At 38.0% G+C, this 26,267-nt stretch overlaps 2 protein-coding genes across 8 annotated transcripts in view; one reads left to right on the top strand and one right to left on the bottom strand.

Annotated features, from left to right (window-relative positions):
* Positions 1 to 1,642: 1,642 nt before the first annotated feature.
* ARV1 (ARV1 fatty acid homeostasis modulator) lies at positions 1,643 to 13,736 on the bottom strand. Of its 3 annotated transcripts, none has more exons than XM_087937851.1 (5): positions 13,544 to 13,736; positions 8,023 to 8,142; positions 6,933 to 7,086; positions 5,405 to 5,629; positions 1,643 to 2,240 (listed from the first exon to the last, which is right to left on the bottom strand). In XM_087937851.1, the coding sequence occupies exons 1-5, from the start codon at positions 13,649 to 13,651 to the stop codon at positions 2,134 to 2,136; spliced, it is 714 nt and encodes a 237-aa protein (XP_087793977.1). In that variant the 5' UTR covers positions 13,652 to 13,736; the 3' UTR covers positions 1,643 to 2,133. The 3 variants fall into 3 exon arrangements, with proteins under 3 accessions (XP_087793977.1, XP_026560947.1, XP_026560948.1); XM_026705162.2 differs by having other exon boundaries at positions 13,553 to 13,733; XM_026705163.2 differs by having other exon boundaries at positions 13,492 to 13,722.
* Positions 13,737 to 13,897: 161 nt separating this feature from the next.
* Positions 13,898 to 26,267, top strand: part of TTC13 (tetratricopeptide repeat domain 13) — a 34,968-nt gene continuing 22,598 nt past the window's right edge. For 3 of the 5 annotated variants that reach the window (XR_015744374.1, XM_026705166.2, XM_026705165.2), the window contains exons 1-4: positions 13,898 to 14,135; positions 22,015 to 22,109; positions 22,234 to 22,309; positions 25,379 to 25,449. Coding sequence is in view for 4 of the 5 variants with exons in the window: in XM_026705166.2 (XP_026560951.1) it covers positions 13,916 to 14,135; positions 22,015 to 22,109; positions 22,234 to 22,309; positions 25,379 to 25,449 (462 nt within the window). In the remaining variant the exon portion in view is untranslated. Of the gene's footprint in view, positions 14,213 to 22,014; positions 22,110 to 22,233; positions 22,310 to 25,378; positions 25,450 to 26,267 lie in introns of all 5 variants that reach the window. The other 2 variants (XM_087937706.1, XM_087937712.1) reach the window with 2 other exon arrangements.

The following is a 26,267-nucleotide window of genomic DNA, read 5'->3' as shown; positions in this document are numbered from 1 at the left end:
AAGCGGTATATAAATCTAAGTGCTACTGCTATTGCTGTTATTAGCTAGTCAGGAAAAATGAAAGTTCAGTACTGTATTTATCTAATATCTAGATATGACCTGGTTTTCTGAAACTTAAAAAAAACTGTTTTAACAATTAACTTTCAAAATATAATTATGGGTAGTCCTCGACTTACAATAGTTCATTTAGTAACCATTCAAAGTCACAATGAACAAAGTGACATATGACAGTTTTTCTCACCATTACAGCATCCCCATGGTCACGTGATCAAATTTCAGATACTTGGCAACTGACTGATATTTATGACAGCTGCTGTGTCTCATGTGAGTCATGTGAGCACCTTTTGTGACCTTCTGACAAGCAAAGTCAATGGAGATGCCAGATTCACTTAACAACTGTGGCAAGAAAAGTCATAAAATGGGGCAAGATTGACTTAACAAATGTTTCATTTAGCCACAGAAAGTTTGGGCTCACTTGTGGTCATAAGTTGAGAACTACCTTTAATCATAATACTCCTTCTTTTGTCATTACTCAAACCAATTCCAGAGCAGGATGTATGGGGGTTCCTTCCTCCTTGTTCTTCCTTCCTTCCTTCCTTCCTTCCTTCCTTCCTTCCTTCCTTCCTTCCTTCCTTCCTTCCTTCCCTCTTCCCCTCCCTCTTTAGCAGGCAGGTAAATGGCTACTTCTGGATGGGGCATGGACCAAGGGATTGCAAGACTGGGAACTGCCACAGAACTTTGAAAATGAAGGTTACATGACTGAGGCAGCAGCCCAGCAATGTAGCATGAACCAATAATACTGAAACAGGCATAGAGCTTCAATCCTTTGGGAGTCATGGGTCCTGGATTTTGGACACATACCATAAGTTAGCCCATTTGAGGTCTCTTTATTCAAAAACTGTTGGCCTATGATGCACCATTTTTATCCAGAAAATGTCATGACAATGAGGGGTTTGGTAATATATGGATAAACTTTGTTCCTTTATTTCTTTCTAATAAAGTCTTGTCACTTTCTTCATAATAAGAATAGTATTGATTAAACTTTAACTGTTAAAGATGATCTACTAATAGTTTTGCACATCCAAAACCTGCTTAGCTTTAAAATGATTTAAATTAGACAATATTGGCTCTTATTATCCTGTACTAGCCTAAATTGATTCCACAGTTTGGAATTGGAATTAAACATTCATATAAATTTAGATTTCCCCCCCCCCCTCAGTGATAGTCACATAATTTATTTCCACTGGAGCCATTTCAAGAGAGATAATTTAAAAATATTTTTCAAATCATTTTAGTGCAGATTCAGTTCATGTTCAGGTAACTTGTGAAGCTCAGAACAAAATAACACTTATTGGGAAGTGACTATAGTTCTCTACAACTTTTTCTGAGTAAACATCATAGGATGACATTGCCAAGCTTACTTTTAATGAAGCAGTAATAATATCAAATAGTATTTGTTCAATCATTTGCATACTTCTGTAACTTCACTGCCTTGAAGCTTACTCCTAAATATGTGGGTCTAATATTGTTTCTTAAAGAGACAGATTGCCTTTAGTCATAAAAACCCCTTTATTTATAAATATGTCTACAAAATTATATTTGTTCCTTGGAGGATGTATAAATATCAACTTAAAAGTATGAGTACTCCACAAATAAAAATATATTTCCAGTGTTTCCAGTAGCATTAATTGCCAGAAATATCAAACTGAAACTACTTTATTGTTATTTTATGCGTAGCTGTTAGAACACACCTTTAAGTCAAGCTGGTTTTTTTCTTGTTTTGTCACACACCTTTTTTTCTTTTAAATACAAAGCAATGCAGGAGGAGAAAAAACCAGAACAGCTATGTAATCTGAAACTATATAAAAGAGCAATATTCTTACTTCAACACAACACCATCACATCAAAAATAGCAGAATTGTTATAAAAATTAGATATCAGTGCATCACTCTTAAATTACTATGGGTCAGTTGGTTGGTTTGGCATAGAAAGTTTCATTTACATTCAGCATTTCTTTCTAAACTTTGCTTAGAATGATCAAATACTGACCGGTGATGAAGTGAATGATTTGAAACGCAGTATCTTCTACATCTTAAAATATTTTCACTATCATCCTAAGGAAACAAGATTGCCTCAGACATCCCATCCTATTTTCTGGAACAAGTAAATGATGCCATTTTCGAAAAGCAATCCATTCAAAATGACCATCAGGCACAGTTTGCGGCTAGTATTCAAAGTAACTGCAAAACAAAAGAAGAAGAGAATGTGATGGGGTTCCCATTAGGCTTCCATAACAATACGAAACAAATTAGTATGGACAAATGTTATTTCTGGCAAATGAGATGGATGACCTCGTTTTGGCTCAGAAGCTAAGCAGGGATGGGCTTGTTTAATATTTGGATGCCAAATCACCAAGGCTATAAACCTGACAGGGATGTTAAAAACAAATTAGAAGAAGGATTTGAAAGAGATTTCATTCTTGTAATGAATGAAGTGTATGGGGCTGAAAACAACATTTGGGGGGTGGGGGAACACAACAATAGAATGCAAATGTAAACCCAGTAATTTAATTCATAAAGATTCTGAATTGGAGTTCTAGCCTGGTTTGAGTCTAAGATTGTAAGTATAAGTAGGGGGCTTCATGTTTATTTTAGCAGGCTACCTTGTTTAAAGTTAGCTTTTCCTTCTAATCACCTGTAATAATTTATTTTTCAATAAAGGCTTCACAAAGGGAACAATTCCATATCCTTAGGAGATGACAGTGAGGTTTGTACATGCAGAGGAAGTTGTACTGATAAAGGCAAGGCAGCACATCTGTCACTGAAACTTGTACAGGTGAAACTCAAAAAATTAGAATATTGTGCAAAAGTTGATTTATTTCAGTAATGCAACTTAAAAGGTGAAACTAATATATGAGATAGACTCATTACATGCAAAGCAAGATAGTTCAAGCCGTGATGTGTCATAATTGAGATGACTGTGGCTTACAGCTCATGAAAACCCCAAATCCACAATCTCAGAAAATTAGAATATTGTGAAAAGGTTCAATATTCTAGGCTCAAAGTGTCCCACTCTAATCAGCTAATTAAGCCCAAACACCTGCAAAGGGTTCCTGAGCCTTTAAAGGGTCTCTCAGTCTGGTTCAGTAGGAATCACAATCATGGGAAAGACTGCTGACCTGACAGTTGTGCAGAAAACCATCACTGACACCCTCCATAAGGAAGGAAAGCCGGAAAAGGTAATTGCAAACGAAGTTGGATGTTCCCAGAGTGTTGTATCAAAGCACATTAATAGAAAGTTATGTGGAGGGGAAAAGTGTGGAAGAAAAAGGTGCATGGGATGACTGCATGGGATGACTGCAGCCTGGAGAGGATTGTCAGGAAAAGGCCATTCAAAAGTTTCACAAGGAGTGGACTGAGGCTGGAGTCAGTGCATCAAGAGCCACCACACACAGACGGATCCTGGACATGGGCTTCAAATGTCTTGTTCCTCTTGTCAAGCCGCTCCTGAACAACAAACATCAGAAGTGTCTTACCTGGGCTAAAGAAAAACAGAACTGGTCTGTTGCTCAGTGGTCCAAAGTCCTCTTTTCTGATGAGAGCAACTTTTGGATTTCATTTGGAAACCAAGGACCCAGAATCTGGAGGAAGACTGGAGAGGCACACACTGCAAGATGCTTGAAGTCCAGTATGAAGTTTCCACAGTCTGTGTTGATTTGGGGAGCCATGTCATTTGCTTCATTAAGTCCAGGGTCAACGCAGCCGTCTACCAGGAGATTTTGGAGCACTTCATGCTTCCTTCCACAGATGAGCTTTATGGGGATGCTGATTTCATTTTCCAGCAGGACTTGGCACCTGCCCACACTGCCAAAAGCACCAAAACCTGGTTCAATGACCATGGGATTTCTGTGCTTGGTTGGCCAGCAAACTCGCCTGACCTGAACCCCTTAGAGAATCTATGGGGCATTGCCAAGAGAAAGATGAGAGACATGAGACCGAACAATGCAGAAGAGCTGAAGGCCGCTATTGAAGCATCCTGGTCTTCCATAACACCTCAGCAGTGCCACAGGCTGATAGCTTCCATGCCACGCTGCATTGAGGCAGTAATTGCTGCAAAAGGGGCCCAAACCAAGTACTGAGTACATATGAACACTTATACTTTTCAGAGGTCCGACATTGTTCTATGTACAATCCTTGTTTTATTGATTGCATGTAATATTCTAATTTTCTGAGATTGTGGATTTTGGGTTTTCATGAGCTGTAAGCCATAATCATCACAATTATGACACATCATGGCTTGAACTATCTTGCTTTGCATGTAATGAGTCTATCTCATATATTAGTTTCACCTTTTAAATTGCATTACTGAAATAAATGAACTTTTGCATGATATTCTAATTTTTCGAGTTTCACCTGTACAATATGGTTAGTCTGTTGTGAGAAGGCAGTTTGTGACTCAGCAAGACATTAGATGAGGAAGCTGAATGTCTTGGAATCTATTGCCACTAAGGGATTCCCTTCTTCACCTGCAAAGGTATTCTATTATTTTTTTTAATATACAACTTGAAACACGTAATTACCACATAAATGAAAAGATAAAGGAAATCAAATCTGAATTATATAACTAGTTGACAAATTAATTGTAAAATCATAGGAGTATTGCATTTGTAATAAGCCTTTCCTTGCTGAGCACAGTATCAACATTAGAAAAATGAATAATTCAGTAATATTCAATTCTGGTATTCTTTTCAAATATAGCTATTCAATGTTAATAGTGATACCTATGCCCAAATCAGTATTATATTGGCATATGTTGTCGTTATTACATTTTATTTTAAAAACTTGACATTTGGAAAGTTTTTGTATCTGATAAAGACAAAATAGGAAAAAGAATTCAAAATTACTGCACCAGAAGTGATGTTGTTCAGGTTACTTAAAAACTCAGACACAATAGAGAATATAGTACAGTACTTAAGAACATATCTGAAATTTATTGCTATTTCATTGGCAAAGAATTAGAAAAATAAACAAATTCTAGGGTAGAAAAATATTTTGTATATGAATAATGCCACTCTTATTTATTTTTCCAAGACAAAATTAACAAAATCTAGATATAGAAACTAAACATTTGTTATATATTTAAAGTTTTAACCATGGTTTTTAACTAGAATCAAGGATTGTGTTTGCATTTTTGCTGTCTTTTGCATACTATATCAATTTCTATGTATTTAGGGTTTTAACAAAGAAATGAAATGCCTCTTTCAAGAATTTCAGTTCTCTAAATACAGCTTCCTTCCCTAAATCTTACTGCTATATGTCTATCTGTTTCAAGTAGTGGAAACTCTGCTGGAAAATCTACCCCTGAACAGCATGACTGTAATAGTGAAGTTAAATTAGAAAAATACCTCTAATTGCTTGAAAGTTTGAGGTCAACACAAACACTTTAATGAGCTTGAGACACAAATCAGTGTAGTCATGCTCCCAAATAACTGCTGGAATCAGTAGAAGTTTTCCATAGCTGGATAACAGCAATGCTTTCAGAAGAAATACAAAATCTGCCTTGGTTTTCAGGACAGCAGATTTTACTAACCACAGAGCAGTGAAGATGCCAGTCAAAAAGGCAGTTTGTTCTGTATGAGTAGAAAAAAAATCATTCAGGGAAAAGAGGTGATATCATAAAAAGTTCCTTAATTAAATAGCTATATAGTATTTTAGTACATCTTACACACATGCATTTTTAAATTTTCTTTTGGAAGGCATGCATTTGGTTTGGATTAGGCCTAAGAACTTGTAATTTAGGTATTGTAGTTTCAAGCCACTTTAACGTGTGAACTGTCCAACCCTAACTAGTAAAGCTTCACTGGCCAATTTTAGATTGACAGAAGCTAGCTGAAAGGTCAGGGCTACCATATCCAGGCTGTAAAAATCTGACAGCCGCTAGATGTCAACAATATGTAATAGCTTTCTATATCTCTTTCTTGCCATCTATTGATTGTTGCAGCCCAGATATAGTAGCGCAAAGAAAAATGGGTTCTCTCGCTGTTACAGCAATTATTATATTTATTAATGTTGTTGTATTATTGATATTCAAAATATCTCCTAGCAGTATATACAGTATACAAAGAAATAAATACTAAAAACTTCAAAGCAGCATCAATATATACATTACTATAATATACATTATCATGAGCCAGGGTGGTACAGTGGTTAGAATGCAGTACTGCAGACTACTTCTGCTGACTACCGGCTGCCTGCAATTTGGCAATTCGAATCTCACCAGGCTCAAGGTTGACTCAGCCTTTCATCTTTCTGAGGTAGGTAAAATGAAGACCCAAATTGTTGGGGAAATATGCTGACTCTATAAATCGCTTAGAGAGGGCTATAAAAGCATTGTGAAGCAGTATATAAGTGCTATTGCTACTATAGAACTAATCAGTAGTTAATCATATATACGTACGTGCGTATAGACACACACACACACACACAATTCTGAAACCATTAGAATTATATATCAGAATATTTGATTTTTATGAATTGAAATAATTGTATTTTACACAAATATAATTTCCAGTTTTGAAGAATCTGAGATAAATATTTTTTTTAAAAAAAAGCCATGGGATTTAGGCTTGAACAGGCATTTGTCCTTGGGTCTCCTAGGCCCTTTCTAGACACTATCTCCTGGAAAATATTTGCTTTCATACATGTAATACAACGTGTCTATACATATGCTTTTTCATGGTATGCTGCAATCTTTTAAATGTCAGATATCTTCTAGCCAAATTCAGTGAAAACAAGAGAAATACTGGCTACCTGAATATATATCACAAACACATTTTAAGAATTTTAGTGCACTTGAAGCAACTGTCAATGTTTAAATGCTGCTGCTTAAAAGAACAGAAACAATACTTGCCCACAACAAATATTTGATCTTACCCAAAGATGCTATTCCAAACATTCGATAGAAATCCCATTCCTTGGCATATCTAATGAAATCATCAGGATCAGTACTTTGACTTGAATCCTGTAACTGCAGCCACCTGAGATAAGCTTCGCAAAGTAAACAAAATATGCAAAGCTTCCCATGAATCTGCGGTAGGAAAGAATATTAATGTCAAATGCCAATACTGTACAATCAAAACATTGATAAGCCTGGTAGGCTTATCATGTTTTACTAATACAGTTAAGAAAGCCTGTACAGGTCATTTGAGCTCATCCACCGAAGAACAGCTAACCAAGCTATGGGACATGCTTTGAAGTCTTGAATGACTTCATATATTAGAAATGAATCTGATACAGAACTCAGCTCAGACTGGGATCTAGTCCTAGACTCCCAACTTAATTCATGGATTTGTACCAGATCCAAATTTTACATATACAGCCTATATTTCAATTTTATATAACTATAAAAATCTACATGTAAAGCCTACATTTCAGGGCATGGAAATTGATGGTGTTAAGCATCATATTGTGAAGTATTAATACATATTAGATATCAGACACAAAATGGAAACAAGCACTAAGTTGACTTCCAATTAACTATGATATAATCGTTCAGACGGTAGATAAAAAGAATTGAAAGAGTAGAAGCAACAATAACAGATGCCAGAGGAGTGGCTGTTAGTTGTAGGCCAAAAGATCATTCAAGGCAGGAATCAGGAAGTTCCAGTTAAAATGATTTGTCCACTAAACAACAGCATTGAACTGCAATGTATAGAGAGACTTCCAGAAAACATAGATGTTATTAATTCTCTCTGTGTATTGTATAGTTATCCAAAGCCATGCTGTTTAATAGTGGCTATAGTTGTCCAGTACATCTCCAAAGTGTCCTTTATTTTGATCAATTCCTCAATTAGGATTTTTAAACTTTTAAAAGTTAAATCCAATATTGCAATTTTTAGCATAGAAAGCCAATTAAAGTTAATATTGCCAGGTCCAAAGCAAATTAGCTTTTTCATTAGCTTGGAGCAAGATTGACAGATCCTAGGGCAAATTAAGACAAGAAGCAGATACAACAGAAACTTACATTTATTTTTGTATTGAACAAGATATGTCTGTATGCTTGTGCTTTGCATAAGATAGCATTAATTAAGATGATGACAAGATCATATTCTATATATTTGTCCACTGGCTTCTGGCAAGATTTCTGAAGGTAACAAAGGAAAAGCAATGTAATATTTGCAGTAACATTACAGAAAAGAAACACTTATTAAAAACTCTTAAGAATTTTTAAAGTTCTCTTATGAATCAAGAGTTATCAAGGATATTATTTTAAGTTTTATACTGTAGTTTTCACAAAGTAATATTTCTGTCACAACAATAAAAGAAAGTAATATTTTCATTTTTTACCCGGTATTAAGTTTAGCAAGTGTAAAGAGAAATGATTTGAAGAAATAATCAAAACAATTTAAACAGAGATAAGTAATACATTTTTAACACAATATAAAAATATTTAAATAGCAGGTTGTGATTAGGGAAAAAAAGAACATAAAAGAAAAAATGAAAAAGGCAAGGATATTTGGATGTTTTTTCTTACAGGCACATTTTTTCTTTTTTGCTCTTTTAAAAATTATTTTATTATTTTTAACCACTATATTAAATCTCAGTTTTTGAATTCTTACTCCAATCCTCACGCCAGTGTAGTTAATGCACTGTGTTATTAATAATAATTTTTAAAGATAAATAACAGATGTATGTATTCTATTCTCCCTCTACTTTTTACTGTTTTGTTTTTCCTTATGCTTTTATTTCATTAATAAAAATCAAAATTATGTTTTAAAAAATTAGCCAGGGTTCAGACATACAACCAATGCAAAAAGTTAAGATTAAAAAGATGCATTCATTTGTGAAGAACTTTTAACTTGTATCAAAATACATATATATGCATTTGAAAATGCAAAGCTAAATTTATGGTTTGTTTACAAGATAATCTATGAGATCATAAAAACATGATCTGGTCTTTCAACACAGGAAATACAAATGCATTCCAGACATACACCAGTCATAGATCACGGGGGGGGGGGGGGCAGGGGGCAGTTTGCATGCCGCAGCAGTGGAAGAGACAACTTGAACACTGGGGATTATTAGGAAATGCACAGCAAATCTGATTTTGCCATGATATGTCTATTGCATAATTACATATTGTTGAACTGTTCATTATATTTATCTTAAAAATAATGCAGAGCTGAAAAAGATAAGGATTAAAAAAAGGACAAATCACCTCTGGGTGGTTGGGGGCTACATTTTAATATTATGGGGAACTTTAAGGCATGCAGAGATCAGGGAGATTAGAATTTCGTTGTTTGTTACATTTGCTGGAACTATATCATGGTATATTTACTTGATTTTTTTTAAACAGTACTAACATATGCTTTATTCAAGACATGAGACTGTGTTCACCAACTTCCAGAAAAAATACACAGAAACACTTCTAATCCATAGAATATATTTGATCAAGGAAAAGGATGGTATCTCACATTTTGATTGGCATCATAATTACATAAATATACATTTCAACTGCTATTTGATGCAAGTGAATATTAACTGCTAAGTTTGATTTCATTCTTGCTATAAAACTTCTTTGATAAAATCTATATATTTAAATAAGGAAATGCCACTCACGTATAATCACAAAATCTCCAGAACCGTAAAGCCTACAAACTTGAAATTTGGCACGTAGGTTCCACTAAGAAAGGATTTTTCAAAATGACCATCAGAGCATTAGTATTTCATATATTATTATTAACATGCTCTGATGCTAAGGAGTTCTACTCCTCTTCCCCACTTGAAAAGAAATCTGTTCCAAATGCAAAACACAAGCAGGAGAGGAATTTCAGTTTCAGAGCAGCAAGCAGCTGTAGTACAGAACAGTTGACCTAAGCCGGGCCCAGGCTCCTTGCTGTCTCCTTACTTACACAGCAAATACTGTTTCAGTTTCCATGCAGCCCTCAACTCTCTCACACACTGACAAGACGCTAGCCAGATGAATACCACTGGATGCTGATAGGCAGAGGTAGTTCCCCCCGCCCCTTATGTTCCTCCCCCAAAACTAAGCACAATCACATAGTATCGTAGCGAAGCACAGGTATCCAGTTAGTAAAATATAGTGGAGATTATAACCAAGAACCTCCATTTTAGTTTTTACATTAACCAAAATCTGTTTTATTAGGTTTGAAATAATAAACCTGCTATAGAAGGTTGACATTGGAAAGATACAACTGTAGTTAAAACCTCTTATATTGACTCTTCCCACTACAGCGCTATGGTATCCAGTTCTTCTAGTAGTTATACTAGCTGTCAGTTGCCATTATTGTGGAAACTACTTTTTTTATTTATTTTTGAAACAGAAAGTGTTTCATGAGGGAAGTGAAGCATCTTTAAGCATCTTACTTAAATGATATTTTCCTTTCTCCCCAAAAACTTATTTCAAAAAATAAAGGAGGCTGAAGGATAATGGCTGTGCTGAATTGAACTGTAGTCAATGGGAGAAAATAGCAGAAGTAGAAAAGAACAACCCTGTGCCAGGGAATCTCCGTTATTTCCTTTTGCTCAATTACGGGCCTTTCATTCCCTTGAATTTCAATTCCATGTGACATAGCGGCCCATGACAGGCCTCCTCACTCTTTTGTGGCCTCTGGGCACATTTAGATTTCTGAGAACATGTCATACTCTCTCCTCATGAGACCTAATTTTCAGTCACCTAATTTTCCTCTTCCTTTTTTATGTACTCTGTTTTCTCTTTAACAGTTTGGTGCCCAAAAATGAAAATTATAGTAAATGGTTAATTCTGAGATCTGGAAACCACACTTCTGCCAACGCACAGTTACATTATATTTGCCCATTTATCATTTTGACTGCTGACTTATGTTCTAGTTGTCATCGATTCCAGGATAAGTTTCATATATACTATTACTAGTTCACATATATAGCAATGCTTAAGTTTGAGAGTCATTTTGAATTTTCAATGTTACAGCATTAGTAAAATTAGATAAACAATAGATCAATAAAACCTGATCTATTCTCCAGTTACAACTCCTAAAACTAGATAAACAGAACCCAATCAAACAATTAAGTCAAAAACATTATACTAGTTCATTTATTTATTGAGGCAAATGATCCAAAACTTCATATTTGTGTGTGCCAAAAGTATATGAACTATGGCTTTCAGTAATTGGTGTGCCCTTCTTGGGCAGCAATAACTGCATCAAAATATTTCCAGTAACTGTTGATCAATCCTGCACATCAGCTTGGAAAAAGTTTAGCCCATTTCTCTTTACAGAACTGCTATAAGAGATATTGGTGGGCTTCCTCACATGAACTTCCGCTTCAGGTACTTCCGCATTTCTTTAGGATCAAGGATTAAGATTAATTTAGGATTTTGACTTGGCCATTTAAAAACATGAAGTTTCTTTTGCTTTAACCATTTTTTGGTTAAGCTTGTATGTTTTGGGTCAATGTGTTGCTGCATGACCCACTTTCCCTTGAGCTTTAGTTCATGGACTCTGACATTTTCCTGTAAAATTTGCTGATATAATTCAAAAGTTATCTTGGTCCAGGTGCCACTGCCACCCTCATGTTTCAGATAGGATCCTGGAATATAGTGTTTGTCTTTTACCGAACATAATGCTTTTCATTCAAACCAAAAGGTTCTATTTTGGATTCATCTATCCACAAAACTTTAGCCTCTTGGCTTATCCACATGGTCTCTCACAAAATGTAGATGGGCAGCAATGTTCTTTTTAGAGAATAGTGGCTTTCTTCTTGCAACTCTGCCATGGGCACCATTGTTATTCAGAGTTTTCCAGATGGTTGTGCCATGAACACTGACAATGGCCAATGCAAGAGAGCCTTTAGTACATATAGACATTATCCTGGGTTTTTTTAAAGCGTTCCCAGAGTATTACGTAACTTGCTTTTGGGGTGATCTTGGTTGGTCAACCAAGCCTAGAAAAGGTAAACATGAGGTTGAATTGCCTCCATTTGTACATGATCTGCTTGACTAATGGAATCTGAACTCTTTGAAAATAGTCCTGTAATCTTTTCCAGCCTGCTGAGCATCAGCAACTGCTTTTCAAAAGTTCTCAGAAATCTCATTTTATTCAAGCACACATTTTCACACAAAGTGAGCTGTAAAGATCAGACTTCCGTTATTTAATAAGGCACAACTTGCCACAGTCACACTTGATTATCATCCCATTGATTGAAATACTTGACTCCAGTTTACCCTTCAAATGATAAGCCTAGAGGTTCACATTCTGTTGTCACAAATAAATTTGTAGCTTTGCATAATTTTCCTCAGTGAATAAATGAACAAATACATTTTCAATTCTTTTATTTAATTGGGTTCTCTTCACCTAATTCTAGGAATTGTGTGGAGAACAGATCATGTTTTAGAACATACAGCATTTGTGCAGAAATATTGGAAATTCAAAAGGGTTCACTAACTTTTAAACACAACTGTATTGTTACCAAGCAGGTATCTTCCATCATAACTGTTCATTCAATTTTACTGAAACATATATTTGCATTTGAATTCAATTAAACACTAAAGACAGCTATAAAAAAGTTTTTAAAAACATCTATAGTCATAAAAAGCCAGCTGAATTCAAAGTAACTAAATAATGCTGGAGTGGATTGGACTAGAAATAAAGTAATTGAAAAAAACAGATAGACAGGAGTTTGAGGAGCATGACAGCAATATCAGAGAGATGAAACATGGAAATGTTTAATCAAATATTGTGTGAAATCTATTAAGGAACATATTGTTTTAACAATGTGATAAACGATATACACAGTTCTCAAAAGAAGAAATCCACACAGCACATTTGGAAAATAATAAATCATATCCATGTTAGGCTCAGTGTATTTTCTACCACTACAGTTTCACATCCCATAATATATTTTACCAATACGTAACAGGACATCTAGGTTAAACAAGATTATGCTGAGTATCCCCTACATGTTTCAGAGACACACAAACACTAGCCTTGCTTTAGGATGGGGAATTGTCTGAACAAACGTCTTGCAAGTTTAGGGTTTTAGGGTTGGATCGCTAGAAGCCAAGGTTTTCCAAATTGTGAGATGTACCTCCCCTTTTGGGGCAGTACAAAGTCCGGGTATGAAGAATCTTTTAGTCACATTGTTAAAATAATTCCAACTTTCTCACAGTTCCATTGCATTATTGTCATTGTTCATTTGTGTTCATTTTGGTGTTTTGGATTTTTAGGGGACGTGTGTACATTAAGATAAAGGGAGGTGCGACGGCAAAAAAACATTAGGAACCCCTAACTTAAAAAAGCTTTCAAATATCTCCAGGCTGTAAAGGACTTCATGTTGAACAGAAATAAAACCTCACTATAAATAAGATTTATAATTAGCACTAAACCTAAAGGTAAAACTTCAAAATTCAGAGAGGACGTCGATACTCTTCCCGTCAAGGATTACGCTAAGAATTCTAAGATCCTCTTGGATCCGGGAACTAATATTGAATAACTACCATAATATCAATGCAAGGTGGATCTATCAATTCGAAATTCCTGCTTCTTCACATAACTCACGCAGATAGAGATCCGCAACACACCACGTTGATAATCCTTGTACAGCTCACTCGCTTTTGTACTGCATTCAATACAACGGTAACATGCAGACTCCTCCATTTTCCCAGAGGAAAACAAACCCAGAAAAAAACTCTTGCGAAAGGTGCTTTACTTCGTTCGCTTCCGCATTCCGCTCGCAGAGCCGAAAACCTTGCCGGAGCATCTCGGTATTCGTAGTTTCGCGCTCCATACTCAGCGCAGTAGAATTCAGGGCATAGAACTACAATTCCCAGAAAGCAACTCGCTCGCCCGCTGGTTGCCCGGGTCTCTGAGGGAGGGGAAACGCGAAAAAGATAGATTAATCTGCGCAGGCGTGGTAGGAAGATGGCACCCGCTTGCGGCAGTCGGGGCTCGTGGCCAAGCGTTGCAGAGGCGCTGAAGTTCTTTTGGGCGCTGCTGGCGGTTATCCGGCCGTTGCTGGTTCTGACTGAGCAGTACCCTTCGTTGTCTCTGCGCCACCAGCAAGGGAGCAGTTGCTGCCCCGGGGTTTGGGAGGCTGATTGGGATGGGGAGCAGCAATACGCGGCAATTGCCGGAGACGGTGGTGAGTAACTAGGAGAAAGAAGGAGCCGGAGGGACCGGGCAGTAGGATGACCTGGGCTGGTTTCGACGGCAAGAACGGCGAGTCTATAGTGGAGTGCGTCGTTTCACCCAAAGATTCAGCAAGTCAGGGAATGACTTCCATCAGTGTTTTTCAAAGATGTTAATTTTATGGTGTGTGCACTTCAACTCCCAGAATTCTCTTGCTGGCTGGGGAATCCTGGAAGTTGAAGTCTACACATCTTAAAATTGCCAAGTTTGGAAAACTGTGCTCTGAAGCTTAATGTCTGAAGAAGGGCTGGAATCCAACAGGAGCTTGGAGACAGTTGAACAAGTTGTGCTTCTAGGCTAGGGGCTGAAACTGGTGGAGTTCAATTTTTGTTTACTATCGGTTCTGTGGGCGTGGCTTATTTGGTGGGTGTGGCTTGTCATGTGACGGTGGGCGTGCTTGGTGGTCATGTGACACAGAGTGATCTCTTTTTTTCTTTCTCTACCTTCTTTCTCACACACACACAGGTACACACACCAGTTAACAGACAAGCATTTTGAAAGCAGCTCCTTTAAATTTCTCCAAGGCTTGAGTGGATTCCTCCATCCCCTCTGTCAGACCGCACTCTTTCTCACTCCCGACACTTTAACTGACACGGGGAAAGCGATATTTGCAGCGTCCATGCCTTTCTTCTTTTTCCCCCGGGGAGAAAGAGGACGTGGGGAACGGAAAGCTAGGAGAGCGATTGCAAGTGAGCGACTGGGTGACCGGGTTGGGGGTATGGCCAGCCAAGGATTGCACCGGTTCGGTGACCCATGCCAAATAACTGCTATCGGTTCTCCCTAGTAGGTGCAAACCGGTTGAATACCACCTCTGGGATGAAATGCCATCTTGTCCGGTAAAGGAATTGCACCCTTGTAAGGATGAGGTGGCTAGTTGCAGGGCGTTGGCGGATAAACAGGGTTGTACCTGTGTGGACAATTTTAGGCAAGCCAGTTAATGGATTTTGCTATCTGGGTCACTTGTGTGGCATGAATTTTGGTTAGTAGGCTTGATGAAGACAGGATAGTTAAATTTGGCTTGACTATAGCCCTGCCTTGGGAGAGTAAAGAGAGGAGATTGGCTGTGGGGTCTATAAGAAGTCAGAAATACCTTTTTGAAAGAAATGGTGATAGTAACTTCTTCAAAAGAGATGAGTAGGCTACCATGATGAAACCTTACATAAATTGGGAAGATTAAAAACATTTGTAGGCTGGCTGCTAATACCACCTTTTGTAGTGTGGTACTTGAACTGATCATTTCAAGAATGATTTTCTTTACTTTGGCTTCAGGCCTGCCTTGGCAGATACCACCTTAAATGCCTTCTTGATAAAGCAAGACTGGGAGTCTATTTCTGTTAGTTTGGGATCCCTCAATATATTTTCATATTGGTGATGACACCCTTCTGGACCAATTCAAAACACTATGTTTGACCTAAAAAACTACTTAATAGTTTTGATCAGGTTATCTGAAGGAAAATTATTATTTTTGTTTGTTTGTTTATTAGGCTCCTACGATTCTTCCCTAGGCCTTTCTCTAGCTATTCTAGACCAGTGAGGTATGAGAAATTGTGAAGCGGTTGAGAAACAAATGGGAGGAACTCTAGACATAACATTCAACAAATGGATAAGGGAACTTGTTAGTAGCTTATTTCATAAATGGCAGCTCAGTCCAGATTGCAAATGAGATGCAAAATATTTAAAGAGACTACGCCTCAGTGAATTCATTAATATAGGAGAGGGCTGGAGATTGAAGCCTATGTGATGTTTTCCTGCTTCATTGTGCCCTTCAGCACGGAACTAGACTGGTGGTGGCATGTTATTCTTTTATGAATAATAATAGAAGGACCAGAGATGTTTATCAGAAGAAAAATATTCTGTTAGGTGTGATGAACAAATGAGGGAGAACAGAAAACAGTGATCAGACTATTCAGTGACTCTAGAATAAATTAAAATGAGCGAGAATCACTTAGAAAAACTTTGTTCTGGATACTGTATGTGATTTAAGCATATGTTTATTCATATATATACATGGCAAAAGACTGGATATAAAGTTAAAGGATAATTGATTATGATGAAAGCGATAATTTATGAGGGACACAATAATTGGTTCTGAATACGTGAAAGAGCATTTCATAGTGTTGAGTGAATCTTTGGAAGAAAAGGAAAATAATGAAAAAGCCAAGAATAAAAGTGGAACAACTGCAGGAAAAGAAAGTGGGGCCTTTATGAAAAAGTATTACTAGATTACTCTTCCCAAAAGACTGAAATGGACTTAAAAGAGAATGTGGAAGTTGGAGCAGCAAACAGAATTATGGTTAAAGGCAGCTGCAGAAGTGTCTGGAATTTCAATGTAATTGGATGTATGAAATACAATAATTGGAAGTATAAAGTGGAGAAGGCTATAAAAGGAAAACATTCATGTAAGATTAAAAAAGGTAAAGGTTTCCCCTGCTCAGCCATGTCCTAGCTGAAGGAGTGTTGTCTGAAGGAGCATTGCTTCCATGGTTATGTAGCTACATGTCTCCCCCGCCACATCTCTCTCTGTATATGTATATATATATATGTGGATCTTTGGTTGTTCGGGTTTTCTCCCGCGTAAGATTCGAAGTATCTAGGCAACGTTTCGATGAAGTCTCATTCATCATCTTCAGGCTTCTGTCTCCGGCTCTGTGCTTTTCAGAGTAATGTGAGATTGCAGCTGCTTCCTCCTTTTAACTGCCAGTGGGGGTGGGACTTGATTGGGTGGGGGCTTGGCTGTGTTCTGATTGGGTGGGGGTGTGTTCTCATTGGTAGGGGGTTTGGTTGTGTTCTGATTGGTTGGGGGTTAGCCGTGTTCTGATTGGTTGGAGGCGTGTTCTGTTCAGGTGGGGGCTTGGCTGTGCTCCGGTTAGTCTTAGTTGCTGGGGGATTTGAGCTGGTGAGTTGTGATCTTGCTGTTTGGCTTCTAGTTCGTGGTCCTGTTGCATCTTCATAGTGGGTGTCGGTTTGCTTCATGTATGGCTCGGAGGGGTTTGAAGTGGGTAGTGATGCAGCTGTAGTGCAGCTTCTGGTCCATGGTCGTGTCTCATCTTCTGAGTGGGTGAGAGTCTGTTTTCTACATGGAAGTGTGGTGGTGGCATCTTGTGTGGCTCTCATGGGTGTGGGTCTGGTGTTCTTCTTCATGTTAGGTACTCGTCTGTTCATGAGGGCGGGTTTCCAACAGCCTACACCCCAAAATACAATTCACCATGGAAACAGAAGCCAACAACCAACTTCCCTTCCTAGATGTCTTGGTATACAAAAGATCCAATGGCTCCCTAGGACACACCATCTACCAGAAGAAAACACACACTAACCGCTATCTACATGCACTCTCACACCACCACCCAGCACAGATCAATTCCGTAGCCAAGACACTCATCTCCAGAACAAAATGCTTAGCCGATGAACAACACCAAAAAACCGAACTACACACTCTCACCAATGTACTTACAGCCAATGGATTCCAAAGAAAGAAGATTACCCACCTAATCCAAAAAGAAACCCCAACCAAAATCCAAGACAGAAAACAAGAAAACGGCAAAGCCCTCCTCCCATATATAAAAGGCACTACAGACAAAATCAGCAAGATCCTCCAAAAACACAACATCAAAACAGCGTTCTGCACAAACAGAAAAATATCCACCATCCTAAGAAACCCCAAAGACAAAATCGAATTAGAAAACCAAGGAGTATACGAAATCCCCTGCACTGCCTGCCCTACCACATACATTGGACAAACTAACAGAAGAATAAATGCACGCATTGAAGAACATAAGAACTCAATCAAAAAAGAAGAAACGACCTCTTCCCTGGTCCAACACCTCAAAGCCACAGGACATGAAATTGATTTTAAAAACACCAGAACTATCGCCAAAACCGAACACTTCAACAGCAGAATAATCAGAGAAGCCATAGAGATAGAAAAACGCCCACACAGCATGAACAAACGAGATGACACTTCCCGCCTTCCAGCCATTTGGAAACCCGCCCTCATGAACAGACGAGTACCTAACATGAAGAAGAACACCAGACCCACACCCATGAGAGCCACACAAGATGCCACCACCACACTTCCATGTAGAAAACAGACTCTCACCCACTCAGAAGATGAGACACGACCATGGACCAGAAGCTGCACTACAGCTGCATCACTACCCACTTCAAACCCCTCCGAGCCATACATGAAGCAAACCGACACCCACTATGAAGATGCAACAGGACCACGAACTAGAAGCCAAACAGCAAGATCACAACTCACCAGCTCAAATCCCCAGCAACTAAGACTAACCGGAGCACAGCCAAGCCCCCACCTGAACAGAACACGCCTCCAACCAATCAGAACACGGCTAACCCCCAACCAATCAGAACACAACCAAACCCCTACCAATGAGAACACACCCCACCCAATCAGAACACAGCCAAGCCCCCACCCAATCAAGTCCCACCCCACTGGCAGTTAAAAGGAGGAAGCAGCTGCAATCTCACATTACTCTGAAAAGCACAGAGCCGGAGACAGAAGCCTGAAGATGATGAATGAGACTTCATCGAAACGTTGCCTAGATACTTCGAATCTTACGCGGGAGAAAACCCGAACAACCAAAGATCCACATATAAATACCCGCGAGAACCTCAGAAAACATATATATATATATATATGTATGTATGTATGTATGTATGTATGTATGTATGTATGTATGTATGTATTCAGCTTTGTTCAGGTATTTTCCCACATCATTATAGTTGTGCTTTTAAAGTTGTAGCTACGTTTCAGCAGAATCTCATCTGCCATCATCAGGCTTCTGTATTGTGTTCGTCTGGAAGCCTGATGATGGCAGATGAGATTCTGCCTAAATGTTGCTACAACTTTAAAAGCACAACTATAATGACGTGGGAAAATACCTGAACAAAGCTGAATACCATACATGTAAGTACCCGTGAAAACTTAAGAAAACATATATATGTGTGTGTGTGTGTGTGTGTGTGTGTGTGTATATATATATTTGTTTTCTGAGGTTCTCCCTGGTCCAACACCTCAAAGCCACAGGACATGAAATTGATTTTAAAAATACCAGAACTATCGCCAAAACCGAACACTTCAACAGCAGAATAATCAGAGAAGCCATAGAGATAGAAAAACGCCCACACAGCATGAACAAACGAGATGACACCTCCCGCCTTCCAGCCATTTGGAAACCCGCCCTCATGAACAGACGAGTACCTAACATGAAGAATGACACCAGACCCACACCCATGAGAGCCACACAAGATGCCACCACCACACTTCCATGTAGAAAACAGACTCACACCCACTCAGAAGATGAGACACGACCATGGACCAGAAGCTGCACTGCAGCTGCATCACTACCCACTTCAAACTCCTCCGAGCCATACATGAAGCAAACTGACACCCACTATGAAGATGCAGCACGACCACGAACTCGAAGCCAAACAGCAAGATCACAGCTCACCAACTCAAATCCCCCAGCAACTAAGACTAACCTGAGCACAACCAAGCCCCCACCTGAACAGAACATGCCTCCAACCAATCAGAACACGGCCAACCCCCAACCAATCAGAACACAGCCAAACCCCTACCAATGAGAACACCCCCCACCCAATCAGAACACAGCCAAGCCCCCACCCAATCAAGTCCCACCCCCACTAGCAGTTAAAAGGAAGAAGCAGCTGCAATCTCACATCACTCTGAGAAGCAAGAGCCGAAGACAGAAGCCTGAAGATGATGAATGAGACTTCATCGAAACGTTGCCTAGATACTTCGAATCTTACGCGGGAGAAAACCCGAACAAGCAAAGATCCACATACAAATACCCGCGAGAACCTCAGAAAACAAATATATATATATGGCATTCAGCTTTGTTTGGGTATTTTCCCACATCATTGTAGTTGTGCTTTTAAAGTTGTAGCGACGTTTCAGCAGAATCTCATCTGCCATCATCAGGCTTCTGTATAGTGTTCATCTGTGAGTCAGGCTTTTATAGTGGTTTCAGTTTTCCAGGTCAATTTTATCTTTGGGGTTTCTAAGGATGGCTGCTATTTTTCCCCAAAGATAAAATTGACCTGGAAAACCAAGGCATATACGAAGTCCCCTGTGCATCATGCCCGGCCACATACATTGGACAGACCAATAGAAGAATAAGTACCCACCTGGATGAACACAAAAATGCAGTCAAAAAGCTGGAACACACTTCCTCACTAGTCCAACACATGGAAGCCACAGGACATAGCATCAACTTCAGTGGCACCAAAACCCTAGCCACTATAGAAAACCCCAGCCACAGAATCATCAGAGAAGCCATAGAGATTGAAAAAAGACCAGAAAGCATGAATAGAAGAGATGATTCCACCAGACTGTCAATCATTTGGAAGCCTGCACTCACAAACAAAAAAATCTCCACACCACAAGCCAGGCAAACACCTGGGCACAGACAGATCCCCCCTGATACCTCCAGCTCAAACATACCCCAACCAGGCACCCAGATGAAACCTAGCTTCCTAACTAATGATAGCCGTCCATTTATCCGGAGCCAAGCTGCACTAAAGGCCTCCAATAAAGTAACACAATGTTGCCAGCCAATCAAGAGACAAAAAGAGCCAAAAAACAGACAGGAGATATTAGAAACACCAATCAAGCAGAACACAGCAAACTCCAAGACCAATAAACACAGACCAAGACTCCCAACCAATCAGGGTGAAGAAAAAACCATTCTGGCACAGCAATAGGCTGCCCCAAATTTAAATCTGAAACCACTATAAAAGCCTGACTCACAGATGAACACTATACAGAAGCGTGATGATGGCAGATGAGATTCTGCTGAAACGTCGCTACAACCTTAAAAGCACAACTACTATGACGTGGGAAAATACCTGAACAAAGCCGAATGCCATACATGTAGGTACCCGCAAAAACTTAAGAAAAAAAAAAAATATACACACACACACACACACACACACACATGTTTTCATAGATTTTTACAGGTACAGGTAGGTCTTGGCCTGTTCAGGTTTTTTCCCATGCAAGATTGAGAGCATCTTGGCAACATTTGGCTGAATGCACCAGCATGAAGATGGCGAGTGGGATCTCGTCGAAACGTTGCCAAGATGCTCTCAGTTTTACATGGGAAAAGACCCGAACATGCCAAGACCTACACACACACACACACACACACACACGTATACACTGAGGCGCACAAATGCTGTTACCTTCCAATCTTCCCACCAAATTGGTATCTACAGTATTTATATGCATTTGCATGCCTTTGAGTGGCAGGAGCTGGGACAAGAATGGGAACTCACTCTGTGTTTGGGTATTGAACTGCCAACCTTCTTGTTGACAGCCCAGCATCTTAACCAGTAGGCCACCATGACCCCTCATATAAGATTAGATTGCTGCAAAAATGAGGATGAAAAAGTATTTTGAATAATGTATATGAAAGAATTGCAAAGAACATGGTCAGTTATGATTAAAAGAAATGGAGGGAATCCATTACATGATGGAGATAGAAGTATTTTGAAGTATGTTAAGAGAAAGGAATGAATAAAATTAAAAATAAAAGTGGGGAGTGATTTGAAATAAAAATTAACTGAGTGATTATCGAAATGACTATTTTAAAGATCTGTCTGAGGGCAATCGTAAGTTTGTTCTTTTATAGAGCCAATCTATTGTGATAAATGAGCAATTAAGGTGTTATTTGGTATTGGAACAATTGGTATCGAAATGCTCTTTCTGTGTATAAATAGCACTACTCTAGTTAACTTGCCCTTAATGTTGTACGGTGAATGTACCAATTAACAGTTCAACATTTCCATTTTAGATTCATCAATTTTGCACTTTCATGATTCAGACTGTGAACTACAAGGGTCTTCATCTTGCGAACCTCTGCTTTCTTGTACAACAGAAAAACTTTTGGTAAGTTTATTCATTGTGTTCAGGATAAAGAATCCTGAAAACAATTTGCAGTATAACTTCTGTGGAATTGTTCCATAACCTTTGCTTGAAGTTGTTAATTTAATGCATGAAACATTTTTTTCAGAGCCAAGCAAAAATACTTGCCAAAGGGAAAAAAATTCCATTTGCTACAGATGATGACTATACAAATGAAGAATTAGGTAAGAGGCAATATGAGTATTTTGTAAATTAGTTTCATTTTGTAAGTGAACTGAGCAACAAGGAACACGCCCCCTAGATCAACAATGTCTAAAGGTGTGATTTATTTGTTAAAGAGTAGCATGATCTAAAGCTGGTAGTGAAATATTTCTCTTTATCCCTTTCTAGATGTGTTCATATTCACAAATTCTTTTTTATCAATATTCTGCTTTGTGTTAAATGGTGTGATTTTCACGCCCATATGGAATTACCTGAATTGTAGATTCAGATGGAATGGCTCCTTTGGAGATGAAATAGCCCAGTGTTTTAACTCAGAGGAAGGAAGTGCGTACTATTTAACCCCCTGTAACTTTGGGGCACACTCAGACCCAACTATCTCAGAAAGCAGCAAGATATTTCATGGGTATCTTGATTTCAGAGTTAAGCTCCAACCTTTTATAACAAAGGCTGTGCTGCCAAAGCAGCATTATTGGAATGCTATGCTATCACTCTGAAGGCCAATTCCCCACATTCTACCTACATTTTAAAGGAGAAGAAAAATAATATAAGGTTCTTCGTAAAAAGAAAAAAAAACCTTCTCTATTCTGGCATATTATAAAACAAATGGGTTCTGTAATGGAATTATACAATTGCAGGGGTTATCCTCTGTCTAGATATATCACTTCCAAGCCTTTTCTTGTGATCCACACTTGTAGCACCTATGTGATAGATTATTCTCAGTACTTCAGGGACCTCCCCAGGCACATGCAAGGAACTAAAAAAAAAGTCTTTAACCAGCTTAATATGGGTAAAGTCTCTGAGACTGACTCTACACTCTCCTCCCCAAGCTAATTAAATCCAACCCAATTGGTGGGCCCTGTATTGTCCTTTCTTTTCATTCATATATTAAGATCCCAGAGGGCTGAGAGGAACTATAATTGTTCCCTTATTTAAAAAGGATGATAAAAATGATCCATCTAAATTTTAGGCCAATTAGTTTATTGAACATCATTAGTAAACTATATGCTAGTTTCCATGGGTAATAAATGAGGGAACAATCTACCCTGAACAAGCAGGGTTTCAACCAGGATGATCTGCTATAGACCATTGCCTAGTGCTCAAAACATCTGGAAAGAAATATACAAATCTCTCTGACCTGAATCTGTATGCAGCCGTCATTGACTTCAGGATAGCATTTGATAATGTTTCAAGATTCTGGGACATTTTGAGCAGATCTTTTATAGAAAAAAGGGATCTTACTTCTAATCTATAAGATATATGATAAAGCTGACCTTAAGAGAAAGATGTAATGAGAAGGGGATCTTTCTGATTTTATTCAGCTTGTCAATAAGGATGTAAACCTTTTAGAAAATTGATATCAGTGGGCTTAAATTAGCTATTAAACATCTCCCAATTCTACTCTATGCTGATGATGCAGTTCTCTCATTGTCATCTGTAGGCATGAAGCAGCATTAAGAACTCTGCCATCTTACTGTACTGAGGAACAGTTAGTTAACTATGATAAATCTAGGGTTTTAGTTTTTTCCAACAAAAGGCATGTGGACAATCAATTATCATGAACTAGAGCAAGTCAGATATTTTAAATATTTGGGCATAATATTTCAGTTCAGATCTCTTAAGTTCAAGTAAATTATGCCATTTCCACATAGACCAAAAGATTGCGCCAGCAATATCAAAATTTTATAGGCAGTAGGAGCTAAATTACATTTCAGTATCAATCAAACTGTTTATGAATAAAATGGTTGCAAAAATATTATATAAAATATAGCTTGTCACTTCTATAAACCTGTATGAAACCAATCAAATTTCCTTAGGACTTTGTTCAGTACCCCAACATGCACAGCTAATGCAGTCTTGAGGCTTGAAACTTAAGATGCCAAGCATTAAGGCTCAGACCAGGATTCTAATCTCAGGATTCAGAATCATGTTTGACCCTACAAGCCTGTTGCCTTTGCTGTTGTAAGGCAGCTACCGATCTCATTGACACTGTACCTGTCAAGAAGAACTTCGCAGTCTTGACCACTCTCCTGAATATTTCTGCCAATTAACACTTGAGAGGACCAAATCAACAGTAAAAGTAAGAATTAGGAACATTGGTTGCAAAATGATATGACCAGTTCAGCTGAATTCTACCGCAAAATGCTAGGTAGCCATCTCATTCTTCTGCAGGATATTTATACAATCTTTTCCCCTAAGCAAATATAGATGGGCCCTTTTCAGAGTCCAGCTTGATCCCCTCCCTTCTGCATTGCTGAGAAGAATATTTCATAGAACTCCTTATATACAGAAACTTCATTCCTAGGGATCCAGGGACATAGACGCTCCCGCCCTTGTCCTCATACAGCGTCATCATATAGCATCCTTTTCGAACCCCCCATTTGTTTATAAATTTTGAGGGTCATGCTGATAAATTTTATGGTGGTTTTTTTTTTTTTTTACTTTTTAAGGGATGCTAACTCTACACTCACATACCGGGTAGCCAAACATCTTTATCAAGTCATAGAATTACACAATTTTTTAAATTAGATATATTCTATCACTGTCTTATCATATTCCCTTTTCCCTGATAATGTATTGCTGTACCAACCTTTTTATCTTCTCCTACTTTAAAGGCAGGTCAAAGACCATAATAAACTGATTTGATTTGATTCATATAAATATTATCTGACTATATCCCCTTCATGTTGATTGAGATGGTTCCCAACATTTTGAAGCAAATTTATGGAGACTACAAAGAGCAGTAGAATAAAAGAAGAAAGAGTGAAAATCACTTTTTTTTTCTCTTTCACCATTTTATGAACAAGAACTTCTTTTATAGGAACACATAATGTGCTAGCAACACATTAATATTTTACTGACAAGATAGCATTATATTTAGACAACTCTTACTTTGATTAGTGTATTTATTGACTATTGTACAGTGGGGTTTGATCACAAAATTGGGTCATCTCAGTATTAGAGTTTCAGGATTTACAGTTCAGTTCCTTGTGGGATTTTCAGTAATCTTTATATATGACAAATATGTAATTTACAGAAGCTTGGTTTAATAGCTTAAAACATTATTTTGACAGCTATTGCTTATGTGTTGATTGGTAATGGCCTTTATGAGGAAGCAATACATCACTTTTCAACAATGCTTCAGGTAACTTTTTTACATTTTTATTAAACTTTAGTAAAAGAGTTTCTCCAAAAGACAACCTCTTCCTTGGAGAAGAGTAACAGAAGGTAATATAAACTTAATATGCAACACATAGGCTTGAATTAGGGTTGAATTAGCATTTAAAATATAATCCATTCTAATATTTGGACAAAAGACATTATATACTAGAACTGCTTGTATTCCATCGGGGAAAATGTGGCTCAAAGAAAATTATACGAAATAATTTTTATGGGTGAAATCTAGTAATATCTTTCTAATGAAAACAATTTTTACTTGTGGAGTTGAAGTATCCATTTATACCTAATCCTCTGCAGTAGAGTTTAAATATTTATTTGGAGTTACAGGAGATTTCAAATTTAGGAGAGAATGAAGTTTAAATAAGTGTTTAAATAAGTGTCATGGAAAATGTCATATATGAATACATAGTTGCTTGTGACATTAGGAGTACACAACCATTTAGAGTATCAAGAGTGGCATGTGTTATTAAATGGTGGTTTGGTATATGCACATCCATGCATACAATGTCACTGCTGGAATGAAGATCACAATCCTCACCAGCTGTGAAACAGCTTTGATCAGCTGATTGCAAAATACTTGAGACTTAGTCTTTGCTTAACACCCACAATTGGAACAAGAACTCTGTTGCTAAGCAATGTTATTAAGTGAAACATCATGTGATCATGGACCTACAACCTTACTTCCATTTCACTTGTTAAGCAGATCACCTGTGATTGTTAAGTAAGACACTATGTGTGAGTTGCAATTTAACTGCTGGCTTCTCCATTCACTTTCCTTGTTGG

This window comes from Pseudonaja textilis, chromosome 1 (assembly GCF_049901715.1).
Source record: "Pseudonaja textilis isolate UNSWEBS1 chromosome 1, rPseTex1.2, whole genome shotgun sequence".
Taxonomy (NCBI): domain Eukaryota; kingdom Metazoa; phylum Chordata; class Lepidosauria; order Squamata; family Elapidae; genus Pseudonaja; species Pseudonaja textilis.
This window is presented reverse-complemented; position numbering and strand designations above follow the sequence as displayed.

Excerpts from the sequence above, each read along its gene's own strand:
- ARV1 (XM_087937851.1), bottom strand. The coding sequence starts at position 13,651 with ATGGAGGAGTCTGCATGTTACCGTTGTATTGAATGCAGTACAAAAGCG. Across the intron at positions 8,143-13,543 it reads TCTCTATCTGCGTGAGTTAT|AAATCTTGCCAGAAGCCAGT; the intron begins GTGAAGAAGCAG and ends TGTTACCTTCAG. Across the intron at positions 5,630-6,932 it reads GTTTGGAATAGCATCTTTGG|AACAAACTGCCTTTTTGACT; the intron begins GTAAGATCAAAT and ends CTACTCATACAG.